Source organism: Notolepis coatsorum, assembly GCF_963971535.1.
Source record: "Notolepis coatsorum genome assembly, chromosome: 3".
NCBI lineage: Eukaryota > Metazoa > Chordata > Actinopteri > Aulopiformes > Paralepididae > Notolepis > Notolepis coatsorum.
Window position 1 is genome coordinate 117,633,578 of NC_140167.1, and position 21,600 is coordinate 117,655,177.

At 45.1% G+C, this 21,600-nt stretch overlaps 1 protein-coding gene across 1 annotated transcript in view; it reads left to right on the forward strand.

Moving 5' to 3' along the window:
• Positions 1-21,600, forward strand: part of LOC311225967 (ephrin type-A receptor 6-like) — a gene marked incomplete at its 5' end in the record, with an annotated part of 450,657 nt that overhangs the window by 425,299 nt on the left and 3,758 nt on the right. The window contains 2 exons of the mRNA XM_084311353.1: positions 12,438-12,587; positions 20,320-20,513. Coding sequence (XP_084167479.1) covers positions 12,438-12,587; positions 20,320-20,513 — 344 coding nt within the window. The remainder of the gene's footprint in view (positions 1-12,437; positions 12,588-20,319; positions 20,514-21,600) is intronic.

Here is a 21,600-nt window from a genome sequence, read left to right on the forward strand (position 1 = left end):
TACACTATTACACTATTACACACTATTACACTATTACACTATTACCCACTATTACCCACTATTACACACTATTACACTATTACACTATTACACTATTACACTATTACACACTATTACACTATTACACACTATTACACTATTACACACTATTACACTATTACACTATTACACACTATTACACTATTACACACTATTACACTATTACACTATTACACACTATTACACTATTACACTATTACACACTATTACACTATTACACACTATTACACACTATTACACTATTACACTATTACACACTATTACACTATTACACACTATTACACTATTACACTATTACACACTATTACACTATTACACTATTACACTATTACACACTATTACACTATTACACACTATTACACTATTAATTATTATTATATTATTTATATATTTTCTTTAACAACGAGATAACATCCCCGAGATAACATGCACTCCAAAACAAAGAGCTATGAAAAAACTAGCAGCAACATAAAACGAGTCCACAGCAACATAGACCGAGTAGACAGCAAAAATAGATCAAGTCGACAGCAATATACAGTAGAACGAGTCGACAGCACGAGAGATTTAACTCCGAGATAGAGCATCCGCCAACACATTCTCAGACCCCTTCTTATGCTTTATGCTGAGGTTATAATTTTGCACTATGAGCGCCCAACGCATGAGGCGCTGATTGTGGTTGTACATCCGCGACAGAAAAACCAATGGGTTGTGGTCGGTGTATACTACCACTGGTAATACGCTCGAACCGACATACACCTCAAAATGTTGCAACGCATACAACATAGCCAAAGTCTCCTTTTCAATAGTGGAATAGTTTAGTTGATGTTTGTTAAATTTCCGGGAGAAATAACAAACCGGGTGACTGACACCATCGTGATCTTCCTGTAATAACACCCCTCCAGCTCCCACCCCGCTGGCATCCACCTCCAGCTGGAACGGCAGGGAGAAATCTGGAGCAGAGAGAACAGGGGAACTGCATAAGAGAGCTTTAACACTATCAAATGCATTTTGACAATCAGCTGTCCAAATGAATGGTTTGGACGGGCTACACAGGCTAGTGAGAGAAGTGACGACAGAAGAAAAGTTCCGGCAAAACCCACGGTAATACCCAGCCATCCCAAGGAATCTACGGAATTCCCGCCTAGTAGTAGGCACTGGAAAAGTTGTGATTGCAGATATTTTTGCATCCACCGGACGCACTTGGCCTTGTCCTACCTGCTTACCAAGATAGGTAACCGTAGCCTTGCCGAACTCACACTTGGCAAGGTTAAGGGTCAGGAAGGCTCCAGCTAAGCGGTCAAAGACAGTTTGCAAGGTTGTCATGTGGTCACGCCAGTTGGTCGAATAGACAACCAGGTCATCGAGATAGGCATTACAATTTGGAACACCAGCCAGGACTAGGGTCACCAGTCGCTGGAAAGTGGCCGGGGCATTACGCATTCCAAAAGGCATTACCGTATATTGCAAAAAATTGTCAGGAGTAACAAACGCAGAGATTTCCGAGGCACGGGGGGTCAAAGGGACCTGCCAGTAACCCTTTAACAAATCTAGTTTGCTAACATAGGTGGCAGATCCAAGGTTGTCAATACAATCTTCCATGCGGGGCAGTGGGAAGGAATCAGGCACGGTGACAGCATTTACCTTTCGGAAATCAGTACAAAATCTAGGAGTTCCATCCGATTTGGGAGCTAACAAGCAAGGTGAACTCCAGGGACTGCAACTTGGCTTGGCTAAACCATGTTTTAACAAATAGTCAACCTCCTGTTGCATCATGGCCCTCTTGGTGATGTTAACACGGTATGCATGTTGCTTGATAGGCACAGCATTGTTAACTTTAATATCATGGGCCAATACAGAAGTACAGGAGGGAACATCACCAAACAGAGCCATGTAGGCCTGAATCAAATTTGTGATGTCCTCTCGCTGCTCCTCAGGTAAGTGTGCTAAGTGAGTGGGCAGGTTCAATAACATCTCAGTGTTGGACAATCTAGCACCCTGATGGGCTGCATTGCGCAACTCCAAGCCATCTACGTCCTCACCACTAACGTCAGGAGAGTCCGGAACTATTGGAGTTGAGGCAACAGCAGAGACGGCCAGTCCGGCTGTCTGGTCTGAGGTCTTCACCTGCACACTATCTCTGGAAAAATATGGTTTAAGCATATTGATGTGGCAAACACGAGAGTGACGTTTACGATCAGGGGTGCGAACCACATAGTCTGTATCACTTATCTTCTTGTCTATTGCATACGGTCCGGAAAAACGAGCGGAAAGAGCAGAACCAAGGATAGGTAACAGGACTAGAACCTTATCACCTGGCTGGAAAGATCGAGAAACAGCTTTCTCGTCATAGTGCCGTTTCATAGTTCTCTGGGAAGAAGAGAGCGCTTCTTTTGCGAGAGAGCACGCCTGATGCAGTCGCTCTCGAAACTGGCTAACAAAATCTAGAACATTAGTGGGTGTGCTGGCACCCTTTGACATGAACCGTTCTTTAAGAACTTTCAGAGGCCCTCTAACAGTGTGCCCAAAAACGAGCTCAGCAGGACTGAAACCAAGAGACTCCTGTATGGTCTCTCGCGCAGCAAATAGAACAAGGGGGACACCCTCATCCCAATCTTTCTCTGTGTCTAAGCAATATTTACGCAGCATGGACTTTAAGGTCTGATGCCAACGTTCTAGAGCCCCCTGAGTTTCAGGGTGGTAGGCACTGGACACTATATGTCGGATACCCAGGGACTGTAACACTTGCTCAAATAACCTAGACAGGAAGTTGGTGCCTTGGTCCGTTTGTACTACCTTAGGCAGTCCAAACGTGGAGAAGAACTTCGTCAAAGCCTTAATTATTACAGGCGCTGTAATTCTGCGAAGAGGGATAGCCTCAGGGAAACGGGTGGCGGTACACATTATTGTCAACAAAAACTGATTGCCGGCTTTGGTCCTTGGCAACGGACCAACACAGTCAACTATGACATGTTCAAATGGTTCACCGACCGCTGGTATAGGACAGAGGGGAGCAGGTGGAATGACCTGGTTTGGCTTTCCGGTGATCTGACAAGTACTACAGGTACGACAGTATTGTGCTACATCGGACTTCAAACCGGGCCAAAAGAAATGTTGAAGTATTCTGTTGTATGTTTTAGTGACTCCCAAGTGTCCAGACCAAGGGTGGTCATGGGCCAAGAACAGTACATGCTGACGATAAACTGCAGGGACAACAATCTGATAAACAGTGCTCCAGTCTGGTACCTGATCTGGTAGCCCTATCTCCGATTGTGCATGCTCTGCCAGTCTAGTACCATGGGACCTCCATGTACGCATCAAAACTCCTTCATCCACAAAATAAGAATGCAACTCTCTCCTCTGTTCTGTTTCAAGAGAAGAGAAACATTTTGCAAGAGAAGGGTCAGCCTTCTGGGCAGTAATTAGCATTTCACGAGTAACGGGTAACTTCAAAGCGTCGGAACTAGTTACAGTTGTCTGTGGGGGTACCTTACTATGAGTCGGTGGTTTGTCAGCGGTATCAGAAGTTGGAGCCAGCAACTCCTCCCTGACAAAGGCTGAAGCAAAAACAGAGTCAGACAAGTTAATTTCATCACCTCTCTTTTTCAATTGAGCCCGAGTGACAACACTTGCAGAAAAAACTTCAGGGAAGTTCTGTGACAAGTCATCAGGCAGAGAATCTGTGTCTGGGTGATCCAACACTTCCAGCACAGCGTTCACCTGTCCTCCAGCTAAATCATTTCCCATGATAAAGGAAATGCCTTTAACTGGCAAGGAAGGTCTCACCCCTATTTTAAAGAAACCAGTGACCAAATCAGATTGTACATGAATACAGTGTAACGGGGCTGGCACGAAACCCATCTCAATACCTTGAACTAGGACACTAGAACCACAGGAAGATTTCTCAGACAGAGGTAGTACATCAGAGAGGATAAAGGATTGTGAGGCTCCAGTATCTCGTAAGATCTGAACTGTACACTGATCTTTTGGATCCCCTGTCAAGGAAACTAAACCCTTGGAAGTAAATGGCCTGAAACAAGGATCGAGAACATCCTGATCATTGTGCATCTGTTGATCGGAATCAGGTGCCATTTTAATCAGACCAACCCCTTTGGGTTGTCTAAAGTTCTGAGAGGACGGTTGCTGCTTACGTTTCAATGTTAAACAGTCAGAAATAACATGACCAGATTTATGACAGTAGTAACATGTCCGCTCCTCTTTTGAGCGTGGAGGTGACATTTTTGGTCGGGGGTGTGTGAATCCTGAATGGTTGGGGACAGAAGGTCTCTGAGAGAAATCATGGGGGGGAAACGAGTCACGCCTATCTACAAACACAGTTTTATGGGTTAGCGCAAACTCATCAGCTAATACAGCAGCTTGCTGCAGAGTGGACACTTTCTGCTCACTCAGGTAAATTACAATACGCTCTGGCAAACGATTCTTAAACTCTTCTAATAGAATGAGTTCTCTGAGAGAGTTAAGATCTGAGGCCTTGCTTGCTGCACACCATTTATCAAAGAGAGTTCCCTTCTCTCTAGCAAACTCTACAAAGGTCTGGTTGACAGCTCTCTTGTGACTGCGAAACCTCTGCCTATAAGCTTCGGGCACAAGCTCATATGCACGAAGGATGGCAGCCTTCACAGTATCATACAATAGACTATCTTCTAGGGAAAGTGTTGAACAAACCTCTTGGGCTTTACCAGTCAATTTGCATTGAAGCAACAAAGGCCAGACCTCTCTTGGCCAGCGCAATGAAGCAGCAATACGCTCAAACACATTAAAATAAGTATCAACTTCGGTCTCTCGGAACGGAGGCACCAAAGCAATGTGTTTACTTATATCAAAAGTGTGTGATGAATAAGCTGTGGAGGAGGACATACCCGGGCCTTGTGGAGGAGTCGGTGTAGCAGAGTTGGATCCACTCCTTTGGTCTCCCAGCTCCAACTCCCGCAGTCTGAGCTCTTTTTCCACCTCAAGCTCCAACCTACGGATGTTAATAGCCCTTTCATTTTCCGCCTCAAGCTCCATTTTACGAAGCCGATACTCCGCCTCACGTGCTTGTGCCTTCTCCTGAGCCTCCATCTGGAGACGGGCTATTCTAACCTTGACCTGGGCCCCTTCTCGAGACCCAGTTGACACAGGAGAGGTCAAGTGAAAATGTGGCAATGTGACGTTCACACCTGCCTTTTCAGCACCATGGGCTTGCTCCTCAGAAGGCGGTGCTTCTGTAGGTTCACCAGGAGGACTTGCATGTTCATCAGAGACCGCAGGTAAAACAAGCGTCCCCTGCTTCAACAGCTTATCTACCACAAGACACCTGATATCCTGCTTAAGATGCTTTTGTTGAACCGAGAGTTGAAAATGTGTGGCAATCTCCACTAAGTCTGCCTTGCGGCAGCTATCTAGCGCTTCCCAAGTAGGATTGCTCAAGAATTTCCCCAGATCAAAAGTACTAACTGCCATTATCTTTTTCTTACACAAATGCCATTTTTACACAAATTAATTAATAACTATACAAGTGTAAACAAACACAGTTCACCAAATCCATCAACCAACAATTGAACACGGGTTACAAGATCCCGGATGAGCCCCCATTTATGTTACGACCCCTGTGAGTCTAAGGGTAAAGGGCTGTAACATAACAGTTGGTTGACAGAAAAGATGGACCACGTTTGTAAACAACAATGATATTTATTGGTAAATGCAAAGGAAGCACATGTAGCTCAGGGGTGAGCCCAGGCCAAAACAACAAACAAACACCACTATACTCCAAATAAACACAATCTAATCTATGGTAAAAGAGATTACATTACCTAAACTACTCTTACCTAACCAAAACAGGAGAAAACAATGTCCAAAGGAAATGGCAGCTCACCCCATCTGTGCTTCCTGAGAAAGAGAGAAAAACACATTAATTATACAGAAACAAAAGCAGAATATATACAAAAACAAGCTATGGCTAACAATGCTCTCTCTGCGGCCATACACACACAAGGAAATTACTACTAAGCACCAAAGGCAATGAACGAAATGCAATACTGTCAAAGTTACAGGTTTACCAAAAACACAACATGCCTAGCCTCATGCCAGAGAGAGAGAAAGACTGAAGTGAGAAGCCATGTTTTAACAGGTGTGGGGTGATCCTTGATTGGGTGGTGTGGATTGAGTGTTGGAGTCTGGAAAGCCATCCACCAATCGGTGCTGTTTTGCAATAATGGAAGGATTGGCCTGGCAGGGACCAATGGTAAAGGGAACAATGGCTGGAGGGGGGAAACAAACAAAATGGAGAACACACACACATGGAGACACACACTGGGGAATATATACATTGGGATGTAACACACACTATTACACTATTACACTATTACACACTATTACACTATTACACAATATTACACTATTACACTATTACACACTATTACACACTATTACACACTATTACACTATTACACTATTACACAATTACACTATTACACACTATTACACTATTACACACTATTACACTATTACACCGAGTACAATGGCACAATCCGCAAGTCTCTACGACAAACGGTTCAAGAGATACACTGAGGGGGTGTGGCCTAAGGGGGCGTGGTCTAAGGATCGGGGGAGTGGTCAACATCGACCAATGAAAGGTGGTCAACATCGACCAATGGCACAATCCGCAAGTCTCTACGACAAACGGTTCAAGAGATACACTGAGGGGGTGTGGTCTAAGGGGGCGTGGTCTAAGGATCGGGGGAGTGGTCAACATCGACCAATGAAAGGTGGTCAACATCGACCAATGGCACAATCCGCAAGTCTCTACGACAAACGGTTCAAGAGATACACTGAGGGGGTGTGGCCTAAGGGGGCGTGGTCTAAGGATCGGGGGAGTGGTCAACATCGACCAATGAAAGGTGGTCAACATCAACCAATGAAAAATGAAAGAGGATATCCCTACTAGTGGTCTGCAAGGGCCTTGAAATAAAGCCCGAGCCCTGCCCGAGCCCTTGAACTTCAGGCCCTGCCCGAAAATAAGCCCGACTGTAAATAATATTTTAAGCCCTAGCCCGCGTGAAAACCCGAAAAAAATTATTATTATTATTATTATTATTATTATTAAAATATAATTTTTTTTGTATTTGTTTTAAATATTCGAAACACGGTTTTATATGAACGTAATAAATAAACAAAACTAAGAAGCATTTACATAGCCTGTTTCGCAATGCCGTCTCTCCCAGTGCTCGCTTATATAGACTGACTCACACTGTCACACATCAGCCTCAAAACGTATTGAAGGCTATAGAATCTTCTTTGACACACGCACACACACACACACACGACACACAATAGCCTACTCAGTCAAACAAACAAACAGAAAACAGAAATCAGATTTCGAGCAGAGCAACGTAATGAAAATCACAACAAAACAAGTAGCAGTCGCGACCCAGCAAATAGTAAACATCACTCACCAGACGTCAGCAACGCGTTGAACACCGTTAACAAAACCGGCTACATACATCCCAAGAACAAATTAAAACATTCGCCAACTGGCTATATTCCAACACAACCAATCGAGTTGAACTTGTCCCCTGAGTTCTCTCTGCGCGCTGCAGTAATTACATCCAAATGTTTCTCTGGCGCAAAAGAGAAAGCGAATCTTAAAACGAAGGTTATCATATAACCCTAGTTATATGAAAAAAAAATAAAAAAAAAACGCAATAAAAAAATAACAATAAAAAAAAACGGCGGTGCCCGGGCCCGGCCGAGCCCGAATTATTTATTAAGAAAAAAGCCCTACCCAGCCCGAACCCGCCGGGCCGGGCCGGGCCCCGTCGGGCCTGGGCAAGGTTGCAGTGCACTAATCCCTACTGAGTACAATGACACAACCCGCAAGACACAACCCGCAAGACAGAGGGCGCTGTCCAGCAATTCAGTACTGCAACACAGTGATGGGCAATGATGGGTTAAGTGGATGATGTCATTGGCAGGTCAGCTGAGCCATGAGCCCTGAGCCTCACAGCTGTTAAGCCTGAACCAATCAGCCATGAGCACAATGACTTGCATATTCAGAATTTTCTTTACATGACTGCATTGTCACGTTGATTAAAAGAAAACTATAAGAGATGAAGCGTTGTGACGCGCACAGAAGCACTACAATGAGTAGGCGAAGGGTTGTGTGCGATATTGTGGCATTCGTGCGATATTGTGGCACTCCTTCGGCGATCGGAACAGAAGGCTAAAGAATTTTGTGAAAAAAAGTGATTTCTAGAGTGCGATTGCATGGCGGTCAATGGAGAGGAGAACCTTCAAACAAATGGTCGTCAGTTGAGATAGAAATGTCCAATTCCATTTATTTTTCTTTTGTGAGCGGACTGACAGCCGTGTCATCGTTTTGATGTGTTTGTTTTATTTCTACGTCCAAAATTGAGATCACACTCGCAATTCACCCAAGGTAGGGGAAAAAAGATTATTTCAGCTGCTACACTCTAAATTGCAATGCATTTCCAATGGGACCAAAATTTTACAGTTTAAAGTCGATTCGTAGCCAGACGGTGCGGTGAAACTTTTACGAGTTCGAAGACCGCTGTTGCCATAGGCAAGCCGCTCGTTTTGATACCTTTCACGTGTATGGTGCGCGAACGCTCTGGCACGAGCGGTGTTTGAAAAATTCGGTGGATCTCGCACTCTAAATTGCAATGCATTTCCGAAATTTTACCGTTTAAAGTCGATTCGTAGCCAGACGGTGCGGTGAAACTTTTACGAGTTCGAAGACCGCTGTTGCCATAGGCAAGCCGCTCGTTTTGATACCTTTTCTCACGTGTATGGTGCGCGAACGCTCTGGCACGAGCGGTGTTTGAAAAATTCGGTGGATCTCGCACTCTAAATTGCAATGCATTTCCGAAATGTTACCGTTTAAAGTCGATTCGTAGCCAGACGGTGCGGTGAAACTTTACGAGTTCGAATACCGCTGTTGCCATAGGCAGGCCGGTCGTTTTGATACCTTTCACGTGTATGGGGCGCGAACGCTCTGGCACGAGTGGTGTTGGCAAAATCGGTGGAATAAAGAAAGAATAAAAAGAGTAACAAGAACAACAGTGTGGGTGGCAACCTGGCTTCGCCAGGTCACCCACACTAACTATAGTGTGGGTGGCAACCTGGCTTCGCCAGGTCACCCACACTAATTACTCTATTCTATTCTACTCTGTTTCCCAGAAGAAGCGGACCAGACCAGAGGAGAAGTGGCTTCTGCTGACTTTGGATAACTTTATTTATTCTTAAATTTTTTTGAGGAGCAGAGAGTAAACAAGTGACTATTTTCTGATGTGCAGTGTGCACACAAACTAACAGAAAGGACTAAGAGCTAAGAGCCTATAAGACCAGACCAGATGTACAGTTTCTACGTCAAATGTATATACTCCTTTTTCTTGACTCCTTCTGTATCACAAACAGTACTGTATTTGCAAATCTGGTATGTCATAAATGTATAGATGTAGCAGTACTGACTATCTGTATGTCATGTATGTCATATATGTCCTGATGAATTGAAAATGGGGGACCCTGATGTAAACAAGACGAAAGTCTTTCTCTGGTCTGCATCCCCTTAACAATTGTGTGTATTGAGCTGTACTGTATTGTACCCATTCTGCAATCTGTTAATAAAGTTTTCAATCAATCAATCAAGGAGAAGAGCTGCCTTTGGATTATTTTATTTATTATTTTATTATTTTATTTATTTTTTGAGGAACAGAGGACTAAACAAGTTACTCTTTTCTGATGTGCAGTGTTCTGATGTGCAGTGTTCTGATGTGCAGGTGTTCTGATGTGCAGTGTGCACACAGACTAACAGAAAGGACTAAGTAAGAGCTAAGACCAGACCAGAGGAGTCTGGAAACAAGTGACTTTTTTTCGGATGTGTATCTGAATAACAGAAAGGAGGAATGAAGCAGAGGGGAAGGTGAGAGGTTTAGAGGGAGAGAGGGAGGGAGAGAGAAGAGGGAGGGAGGACGTTGCTCTGTATCGTCAATGGTCAAATACATATTTTTTTTTGATCCACTTTTTCTCCCATTTTTCTATATTTTCTCCCATCCCAATTTCGTATCATCCAATTCAACCCTCCCCTGTCACGAACGCTGTTTCTTGCCTCCCACAAGCCGGCTGCAGTGAGGACTAAGTCATACATAGCACAAGTCCCCTCCGGTACTTGAGGTAACAGCAGTCGCATCTTTTCACCTGCGCAGCTCGACCTCTCAGTGTCGAGGAGTAACGCGTGGGAGGCTCACGCTGCCCCCGACACTTCCTGATTCTACTGCGCAGGCGCACCAACCGACTTGTAGGAGTCGCTTGTTCACAACGTTCGATCCCCACCCTTCAGTTTTTCCCTCCCCGTAATACGGCCAATGTGTATTACTGCGGACGACCAGCCAAACTGAAAAACAATGTGGAGAGCTGGATTCGAACACGCGAATCCTAGCGTCTCCACACTGGTGGCGAGTGCCTTAGACCACTACACCACCTAGCCGCCCACAGTCAAATACATATTTTATTAAGGAATATAATATGCCTTTTTGTATTATTTCTGTGTATCAGCTAAATGTATAGATTTTTATGTTAGACATTGAGGTAAATAATTTTTTACAAACCGCCGCTTATCAACCAACTGGTTAATCGGAAGGTGACGTATGTTGCTCAGTAGTTGCTGATGTCTGCTCAGGAGGTTTGAGTGTTTGCTCAGACCGAACACATTTTTTGAGGGAACATTGCTCTCCATGTGTTGATGACTCTGGGGGGACTATCGTAGGTTTTCTCTTATGAACTTCCTACAAGGTTATTTACGAGGAAACTTATGAGAATGTTGGTGCATGAGGTCCATTGTTCTCACCTGACTTGTCTTTTTCTTTTCTTTTTGTTATTTTAAAGGTACACTATGCTGTTTCAGGGGGATTTGTTCACTTTTGCATAAGCTGCAATTAGTGTACAAAACATAATATTTACTATACTGCACATGTAATCCTTAGAATTATTGTATTTTAATTTTTTTCACAAATCAAAACTAAATCCTTTTGAGGCACTGTGAACCAAACTTAAGGCTTCTTTGAACAATCGCAGTGAAACGGCAACTGCTCAGGCTGATTGCTAGCTTCAAACAGTATTCCATAGACATCATTTTCTGAAGACTGTTTGTTTATTCAGTTGTGAAATATATACCATATTTTTTTTTTTTTTTACAATTCTCTTACGTTATAAATGTCTTCCCCAAAGCTGCATAGTGGACAGGTGTTGTAAATTAGCGTTCCGCTACAAAACTATATAAATACAGTGCATCTGGTGCTACTGCCTATACATAATTGTATGTTGCAGCTGCAATGCTCTTGTGATGTCCATGTCAAATGAAATAAGCTGAACTACTACTTATTATTTCAGCACAAGGAAACATTTATTTTTATTTTTGTGCTTATTTGAGGCACTCTTGGTTGACATGCTCCAATGGAAACTGTCAATGCAGATTGAAATCTCTCCATGTGAATATATGAAGTCTGACACATTGTAATCGATACCAGATACACAAACATTTCCACAGGCATTGGTTGTGACTGAAGTGTGACGAGCCGTGTTACCTGTCACATCTGTCACATAGCAGATGTTCCCATTCTGCTGTTTCACAGCAGCTCAATACGCAGATCCCTGGATCGTGTGTGTGTGTGTGCACATTCGTACATGTGTGTGTACTGTATAAATAATAATGCAGGGCCTGTCGCAGAGGTCTTTAATTGGCATGCAACGACACTCAATGTTTAGCGGCACACAGCGGTTAGTTAGCACACACACACCGGAACACACACGCATGCATTGTCTTTTAGGATCGCCGATGCGATACTCCTCTGCGATTAACCCATCCCGTCGTCCTTCCCCCCCCAAGGGCAGCCGTGAGCAGACGAGGGCTGTGGAGTGAGCCACGCCCGGGGACCATCCAAGTGCTCCTGCCCGTCTTCGTCACGGATGCGACAGCGTTAGCGCTCTGTTGTTTTGCATGTTTTTCCATTGGGTTTCTCTTATCGGGGGGGGGGGGGGGGGGGACCCTTGCGAGCACGGGGAGAACATGCAAACTCCACACAGAGGGGCCCGGGAGATACCCCACCTGGGTACCTGGCATCATGGAAACCTGGTCCCCAAGCGGGAATCGAACCCTGGACCTTCTTACTGTGAGGCGACAGTGTTAACCCCTACACCACTGTGCCGCCTATAAGTGTGTGTGTGCATGCTTGTGTACATTTGTGCTTTACTGTGTGTGTGCGTGTGTGTGTGTGTGTGTGTGTGTGTGTGTGTGTGTGTGTGTGTGTGTGTGTGTGTGTGTGTGTGTGTGTGTGTGTGTGTGTGTGTGTGTGTGTGTGTGTGTGTGTGTGTGTGTGGGCACACAGGGCGGTAAGATCCCTATCCGGTGGACAGCTCCAGAGGCCATCTCGTACAGGAAGTTCTCCTCAGCCAGTGACGCCTGGAGCTACGGTATCGTCATGTGGGAAGTGATGTCATACGGGGAGCGGCCCTACTGGGAGATGTCCAATCAGGACGTAAGTAACCATGATGAGCCTGGCGCCTGGCTAGCATACAGGGCATTGCAGAACAATGCAAAAGGTAAAACACAAAGACTTGTATTCCCCCAAACAGTCCTCACAAACAATCCATTTGTTTTTTATTATATTATATTTTATATTATATTTTACATTATATTGGTGAAAGGACTAGTATTTTCTATGAAATATGATTATCGTAGCTCTTATTTCACATAAAAGAATCTCCCCCGGAGAGGCAGAAAAACAAACCAAGTGTAAGTCAGCAAGAGGAGAAAAGAGAGCAAGAGGGGAAAGATGACGAGAAGAATATGGAGAGAGAGAGAGAGAGAGAGAGAGAGAGAGAGAGAGAGAGAGAGAGAGAGAGAGAGAGAGAGAGAGAGAGAGAGAGAGAGAGAGAGAGAGAGAGAGAGAGAGAGAGAGAGAGAGAGAGAGAGAGAGAGAGAGAGAGAGAGAGAGAGAGAGAGAGAGAGAGAGAGAGAGAGAGAGAGAGAGAGGAAATCTCAATCCAATAGAGGGCTTTTATTAAAAGCTGTGGAGCCAGAGGCTGGCTAAGTGACCTTCTGATCGCAGGGCGGTGGTCAGGGATTGGGGGGACAGAGGAGGCAGCACATCCATCCCTCTCTCCACTGAGTGTGAAAGCCCCATGGTAATCCCCTCAGACAAACACACACACACAGTCACACACCAAGACAAACACACACACACAACCACGCACCAAGACAAACAAACACACACACACAATCACACCAAGACAAAAAAAACACACACACATACACCAAGACAAACAAACACATGACACATACATACACACATACACACACACACACACGCACACACACACACACACACACACACACACACACACACACACACACACACACACACACACACACGTCACACACACACACACACACACACACACACACATACAAGGTCTGGGGGCTTGGGGGGATTTGTGCAGCTTGGGAATGGCTTAGAAGTTCTTTCTAAGGCAAAAGCCCCAGCCAAGCCCCAGACTGCTGCTGCCTCAGCCAACCTAACCCCGTCTCAGCCTGCCCCAGCTGTGTGGCCACACGTCTCAGCCTGCCCCAGCTGTGTGGCCACACGTCTCATCCTGCCCCAGCTGTGTGGCCACACGTCTCATCCTGCCCCAGCTGTGTGGCCACACGTCTCAGCCTGCCCCAGCTGTGTGGCCACACGTCTCAGCCTGCCCCAGCTGTGTGGCCACACGTCTCATCCTGCCCCAGCTGTGTGGCCACACGTCTCATCCTGCCCCAGCTGTGTGGCCACACGTCTCATCCTGCCCCAGCTGTGTGGCCACACGTCTCATCCTGCCCCAGCTGTGTGGCCACACGTCTCAGCCTGCCCCAGCTGTGTGGCCACACGTCTCAGCCTGCCCCAGCTGTGTGGCCACACGTCTCAGCCTGCCCCAGCTGTGTGGCCACACGTCTCATCCTGCCCCAGCTGTGTGGCCACACGTCTCAGCCTGCCCCAGCTGTGGTTGGCAAGTAAGCACAGATAGTTTAGGGTAGAAAGAAAGGGCCCCCACCCTCCTGTCTCCTCAAACCCCCAATGGAGGCCTTGCACAGAATGTTTGTGTAGTTCTCTGTCTTCCAACATGACTGCCTGTAACATAGCAACCATTGTTTTGTACATGGCAATGGAAGAGACAATGGTCATATATGAGAAAGATATCAACTAAAAAGTAATAATAACTAGTAGTTCTCTAATAATTAACTAGTAGCTAAAAAGCTAGATAGTGAAGAAGCTGGATGACAGGGAGCCTAGTCAGGTAAAACAGTTTGGTAGAAGGGAACAAGAGTATATCTGGATAGGAAAAGACAGCTCTTGGCATTTATCGCTAAGGTGATTAACTGCACCGGGGATGTTTCAAGTTTCAAGTTCAAGTTTCTTTAATAGTTGTCATACAGAAGTACAGAATACTTTCATACAAAATGCTTCTTACTGTTACGCTCCAGAGACTGTGCTAGACAAGATAGTATCAAATAACATAGTATAGCATGTAATTTAGAAGAAGAAAATGAGGTCACAGTGTTCGGTATAGACATATGTACAATGTTCTGAGTTACCATATAATATACAATACTATGCAGTGTACTAATGTACAGTACTATCTAGTGCAAAGCAGAAATGGGATGAGGTACAATTTAGGTACAATTTACAGTAAGGTGTACAAGTTGTAGTGCAATCCTTCATCAATAAATATAAAGTGTGGGGAGTGGGTGGTACAGTGTGTTTGTTTAAAGTGGGTGTGTGCTATAAAGTGTGTGGAGTGGGTGCTACAGTGTGTTTGTTTAAGTGAGTGTGTGCGTGTGGATGTGTGTGCTATGTGCGTTTGGTGGTTGTTGTTGTGTAGTGTTCATTCATTGTTCGTTTAGCAGCCTGATGGCCTGGGGATAGAAGCTTCTTCTGAGTCTTTCTGTGCTCGCCTTGAGACTCCGGTATCGCTTGCCTGACCGCAGCAGTTGTAAAGTGACTGGAGTCTTTAATGATTCTCTTAGCCTTGCCCTTGCAACGCTTGTTGTAAATGTTCTGGAGGGTGGGGAGCCCCCCTCCAATTGTGCGTTCGGCTGAACGTGTCACTCTTTGTAGTCTGCTTCGGTCTTGTGCAGTGCTATTCCCAAACCAGGAGGTGATGTTGCCGGTCAAGATGCTCTCTATTGTACATGAGTAGAAGTTCTTAAGGATCTTCTGACTGACTTGGAACTTCCTTAGGCGCCTGAGGAAGTAGAGGCGTTGTCGTGCCTTCTTCACAACACTGTCAATGTGTGTGGTCCATGTCAAGTCCTCGGATATGTAGGCTCCGAGGTACTTAAAGCTGTTGACTCTCTCAACCGGTGCCCCGTCGATGCTGAGGGGGCTGTAGTCCTTGACCCCCGACCTCCTGAAGTCCACAATCATCTCCTTTGTTTTGCTGACGTTCAGGGAGAGGCTGTTTTCCTGGCACCATCCCGCCAGGACCTTGACCTCTTCCAGGTAGGCCCTCTCGTCGTTGGCAGAGATCAGGCCCACCACCACTGTGTCATCAGCAAATTTGATGATTGTATTGCTACTCCGCTGAGCCACACAGTCGTGTGTGTACAGGGAGTAGAGGAGGGGACTCAGAACACAGCCCTGGGGGGCCCCTATGTTGAGGGTGATGGATGAGGAGGTGCAGTTGCCTGCTCTCACCACCTGGGGTCTGCCAGTCAGGAAGTCCAAGACCCACTGGCAGAGGTCATAGTTCAAGCCCAGGTCCCTGAGCTTGGCTATGAGTATGGAGGGGACTATGGTATTGAATGCCGAGCTGTAGTCGATGAATAGCATTCTCACATAGTTCCCCTGCCTCTTGTCCAGGTGTGATGCTGCTGTGTGCAGCACATGGGCTATGGCGTCCTCCGTGGACCTGTTGGGGCGGTGTGCAAATTGCAGGGGGTCCATGTTGATGGGGAGGGAGGAGCAGATGTAGCCCTTTACTAGCTTCTCAAAGCACTTCATGGCTATGGAGGTGAGAGCTACAGGGCGGTAGTCGTTGAGGCAAGCAGGCTTGGATTTTTTGGGTACAGGGATAATAGTGGACTTCTTCAGGCAGGTGGGGATGACAGCCTGTTCTAAGGACAGGTTAAATATGTCAGTGAATACTGGGGCCAGTTGGTCGGCACAGACATTTAGGACGCGGCCGGGGATGCCGTCCGGACCTGCTGCCTTCCTGATATTCACTTTTTTAAAGGTCCGCCTCACCTCATGCTCTGTTACCCTGAACACTGCGCCTCCATCAGCAGCCGACCCCCCCCCCCCCCCCCATTGCCGTGGCTTGTGAGCTGGTGTTGTTATTACCAGCATCAAACCTCGCATAGAAGGTATTGAGGTCATTTGCTAAGGAGATGTCACTGTTCAGTTTGAGGGAGGCGCCTTTGTAGTCTGTCATCGTTTTGAGCCCCTGCCACATAGCTCTAGAGTCAGCTTGTTCAAACTGGAGTTCAATTTTATCCCTGTAGCGCCGTTTGGCCTCTGACACTGTCCTCCTTACGTTGTATCGCGCCACCTTGTGGTCATTCATGTTGCCTGCCACTAGGCCGTCGTTGTATGCTTTGGTGCGCTCTCTCAGAGCTTCACGGACGGATTTGTCTACCCAGGGTTTTTGATTTGGGTAAACTCTCATTTTGGTAGTGGGGATTGTTTCTTCCACCCTAGTACAAACATAGTTCAGCACTGTTTCCGTGTAGACATTAATGTTATCTGTGTCGCGGAACACATTCCAGTCTGTGCAGTCAAACACAGACCGGAGCGTCTCCTCTGACGTCAAATCCCATTTCTGCACCTCTCGCGAGACTACAGGAGTACTTTTGATTCTCTGTTTGTACTTTGGTGAAAGAAAGATTGACGCGTGATCTGATTTACCAAAGCCACTATCAGAATGAGCCTTGTAGCCACCTTTAAATTGCGTGTAACAGTGATCTAGGATGTTACCGCTTCTGGTGTTGCAAGTCACATGCTGATAGAAGTCAGGTAATACCTTTCTCAGATTGGCGCTATTGAAATCTCCCAGCACCAAAATGGCAGCGTTAACGTTCGTCACTTGTATTCTATTTACCTCGTCGTGGAGTCTGGAGAGCGCGGCGTTGTTGCTGGCTTGCGGTGGAATATACACTCCTACAAGGATGATCGCCGTTAACTCCCTCGGGAGGAAGAAAGGACGGCACTTGATGGTTATATACTCCAGGTCTGGGCAGCAGTGGTTGGATAATTCCTTCACGTTAGTTGGATCGCTCCAATTTTTGTTAAACATGAAGGCAATACCTCCTCCACGTTGTTTACCGGACTCTGCTGTCCGATCCTTGCGATGGATAAAGAAGTGATCGGCTGGTTGAATTGCGTGGTCTGGAACCTCCGGCGTGAGCCACGTTTCGGTGAAGCAGAGAACGTTGCAGTCCCTAACGTCTCTTTGGTATTGAATCCTTGTTCGGATGTCATCCAGTTTATTGTCAATTGATTGTACATTGGCTAGCAATATACTGGGCAATGGTGTTCGGTGGCGTCTGGATCTCAGCCTGTTACGGATCCCAGCTCTCTTCCCACGCCGTCTGGTTCCTCTGTTCCTGGGATCAAGGAACAAAGGATCTGGTCCTAATCTCCGGAGAATCTCTTCGGGCCATTGTTGCGGTTCGGAAAGCTGGTCCAGTGAGTAATCCAGTTGGTAAGTTTCCCGTAATCCAATGTCTATGAGTGACTGACGGTCATACACATTAAATGCACCAACAGTTGGTACAAACAAAACTCTAAAAACTATAAATATTAACAAAAGTAAGCACAGTCTCGACGGAGCGCACAGACAGGCAGCCGGTCGTTGCGGCGCCATCTTCACTAAAGAAGAGTCTGAAAATAGAAGTGATAGTAACATCTTACAGTGAAGGACTTTTCACCATGGCAACAGGAGGACATACTGAGAGAGGATACCCGTTCATATGATAAATAATACCAGTCTATCCTGTCCAGTAGAGAGGATACCCATTCATATGATAAATAATACCAGTCTATCCTGTCCAGTAGAGAGAAGGATACCCGTTCATATGATAAATAATACCAGTCTATCCTGTCCAGTAGAGAGAAGGATACCTGTTCATATGCTAAATAATACCAGTCTATCCTGTCCAGTAGAGAGAAGGATACCTGTTCGTATGCTAAATAATACCAGTCTGTCCTGCCCAGCAGAGAGAAGGATACCTGTTCATATGATAAATAATACCAGTCTGTCCTGCCAAGCAGAGAGAAGGATACCTGTTCATATGCTAAATAATACCAGTCTGTCCTGCCCAGCAGAGAGAAGGATACCTGTTCATATGCTGCCACCCTATGTGTCTGTGATTGATGGTGTGTAAGCTGACTTCCATTGTTGAATGAGCAGTTGGGTTGACGTGTCCCCCAACAGAAATAATAAACAAATGCAAAGGGTCTCCTGACCAACAGTTATCTGGATATAATCATGAACTGATGTCCAAAAGTCCTGTACTTTGGGACGATACCAGGACACGAGTTAGCGTACCCCCGTCCTGCACCTCCAGCGTCCAGGGTCAGTGTTAAGCTTAACCAATGCTTCACTAATGCATTCTGTTAATAATGTTACATTGAATTAACCTCGTGTGAATATCACGTAACATGCACTTTGAATTATGACCCATACTTTTTCTGGGAAGGTAATTCGGAAATCTGTTTCCGATCGTTTTCAGGGACCCGATGGTGCTATATTTCTGTAATATCATAGTGATGGTTCATGACTCCTACCATAGTTTGATATGATACAAGTGGGGGTCTTTTGGGGGGCCGAGGGGGTTTTAAAAGTTGATTTCAGCAAACTACTGGCAGTATTGTTTGTGCCACTTAGATTCTGCCTGTAGTCGTTGTAAAGGTCACTGAGCACTGCTACACTTCTGCACCCGTTACCTCCAATAGAAGGAGGATTTAGGTATTGTAATAATAATAATAATAATAATAATAATAGATTGAATTTGTAATGCACTTTTTGTTCGCTGGGATCCCAAAGTGCAAAGGGACCAGAGGTTGTGTTCAGGAAGGGGTCAAAATTGAGGATATTCTTCCAAATTCCCTTAATGCATGACCGTACGGGATGTGACTGAGCACTTGGGGGGTAGAGAGGCAGAAATATTTAGCAACCAAGAGAAGAGCAGAGCAAAATTGTGCTTCTACTCTGAACCACTGGAAGGAAATCTGCACCTGCTCTGGAAGGGAAGACCACTGTGCCAAGTGCCGTAGGCAAAAGGTCTAACGGTTTGCTATCCTTAAGCCTCCCTGATCCACCCTATTTTGAAGGTTTTTAAGGCGCGCCCTACAGTAGCTCATTTACCATTCCAAAGAAAAAGGCCACACAGCCGACTAAAGCTGTAGAAATACTTCACCTGGACTGCCCCCGGCAGTGATTGTAAAATGTAGTTGAATTTGGAGACTACATTAATTTTTAATACATTAGCCTTTGCTCACAGCCTTTGCCCATCTTTCTAGGTCTAGTTTAAATTCCTCAAGCAAGGGTTCTATATTTGCCTTTATGATGTCTGACAGGTCGGGTGGAGACAGGGTCCCCCTGGCAGGTACCTCTACGCAACTTGAAGTATGGAGAAATTAGTCCATTAGTTACCACAGCTGCAGTACATTCCCTATAGATTAAAGGGGAACTCCAACATTTTGGGAAATTAGCTTATTTAACATCTTCCCTGGAGTTAGACAAGAAGATACATACCTTTTTTGTCTCTGTGCATGCATTTTAGCTTTGGGAATAGACGCTCCGTTAGCATAGCTTAGCTTCATCACTGGAAGTGAGGCAGGACAGTAGCCTTACAGTGCCTTACAGTGTATTGCAAGGTCTGACATTGACCAAATTTGATATGCATGACCTTGGTGGGCTCTAGGTCAACTCCTGAAAAGGGGGTCAATGTCAGACCTTGCAATCAAAAGTTAGGGGGCGCACTGAAATTATGGCAAGGGTTATTAGCCCCCTAACTTTTGATTGCAAAGTCTGACATTGACCCCCTTTTCAGGAGTTGACCTAGAGCCCACCAAGGTCATGCATATCAAGTTGGATAGTTCAGTCATCATAACTGCATTCAGATGTGAAAAACCTGTTCTGATGTGACATTGACAACACTAACCAGGTGGATGTATGCACAAGCATAAATAAGACCTCTGGCTCTCTCTCTCTCTCTCTCTCTCTCTGCAGGTGATTCTGTCCATCGAGGAGGGCTACCGGCTGCCCGCGCCCATGGGCTGCCCTGTGGCACTGCATCAGCTGATGCTGCACTGCTGGCAGAAGGAGAGGAGCCACCGGCCCAAGTTCACCGACGTGGTCTCCTTCCTGGACAAGCTGATCCGCAACCCCAACAGCCTGCTAACACTAGTGGAGGACATCCAGAGGTACACATCATACATGGGGTTACAGTTTGTTCGTCTTGTCTGTCTGACATCCATCTGGCTGTGCAGCGTAAAGATGCCCAACCCATATGGGTTTATTAGACACATTAACAAGAACACAAGCATTATGAATAAAACATGCATTATAAATAGAATGAGCAATGAATCACACTTTAGCTTTTTCTTCATTGTTTATCCAGAACAACTCAGGATGCTTTGTTGCTTTGTTTGGCCGATATTGGCCTATCGCACATATCGGTATCTGTCGACATGTTGGCCAATAGGTGCCGATATTAACACTTTTTTTAAAAGAACATAATGCAGTGAAGAATTTTGGGGGTAATTCATAAATATTGTCACACATCACAGATGTCTACCTTGATAGAATAGAGAATACGTGGTTTAAAGTTAATAGAGAGGACATCAGAAGTCTAGCTTGATAGAGTAGAGAATATGTGGTTTTAAGCTAGTAGAGAGGACATCAGAATATGTGGTTTAAAGTTAGTAGAGAGGACATCAGACATTTTGCCAGTGACTTCACTCATTACTTGTACTATTACCTAACTATGACTATAAAGATAAACTCATCATTAGTGAAGATTAAGCTTTTTTCTAATCTAATGTCGAAAAGAGCATGCAATGCAAACTAGTTTGGTTCCAGCTCAAATATTATTCAGTTCACACTTATTTGTATGTATATATTCTCTTACAGATGGCTGAAAGTGGAAGAAGTAAGGTGTGGGAGTACATAAAAAAAACTATAATAAATACTTTTAAATAAATTATATATATATATATATATAAATACTGTATGAAGAATGTTGGCCGTTATATCGTTATCTGAATATTTTACTCCCTGTGACCAAGTCTAGCGTTTGTGCCAACATGTCTCCATTTTCATTTTCCAGATTGTGAAAGTACAGAATGTAAGCTTTCAAATGATGTGTCATACTTTGAAATCTGAGAATGTTTTGAATATCATATATTAATTTAAATCTTGTAACTCAGTCTGTTGTCTAAAACACTCAAGGGGAGAAAATGCCTATCAAAGGTTTCCACACTTCAGCTACTGTAGTTTGGGGGGGGGCGT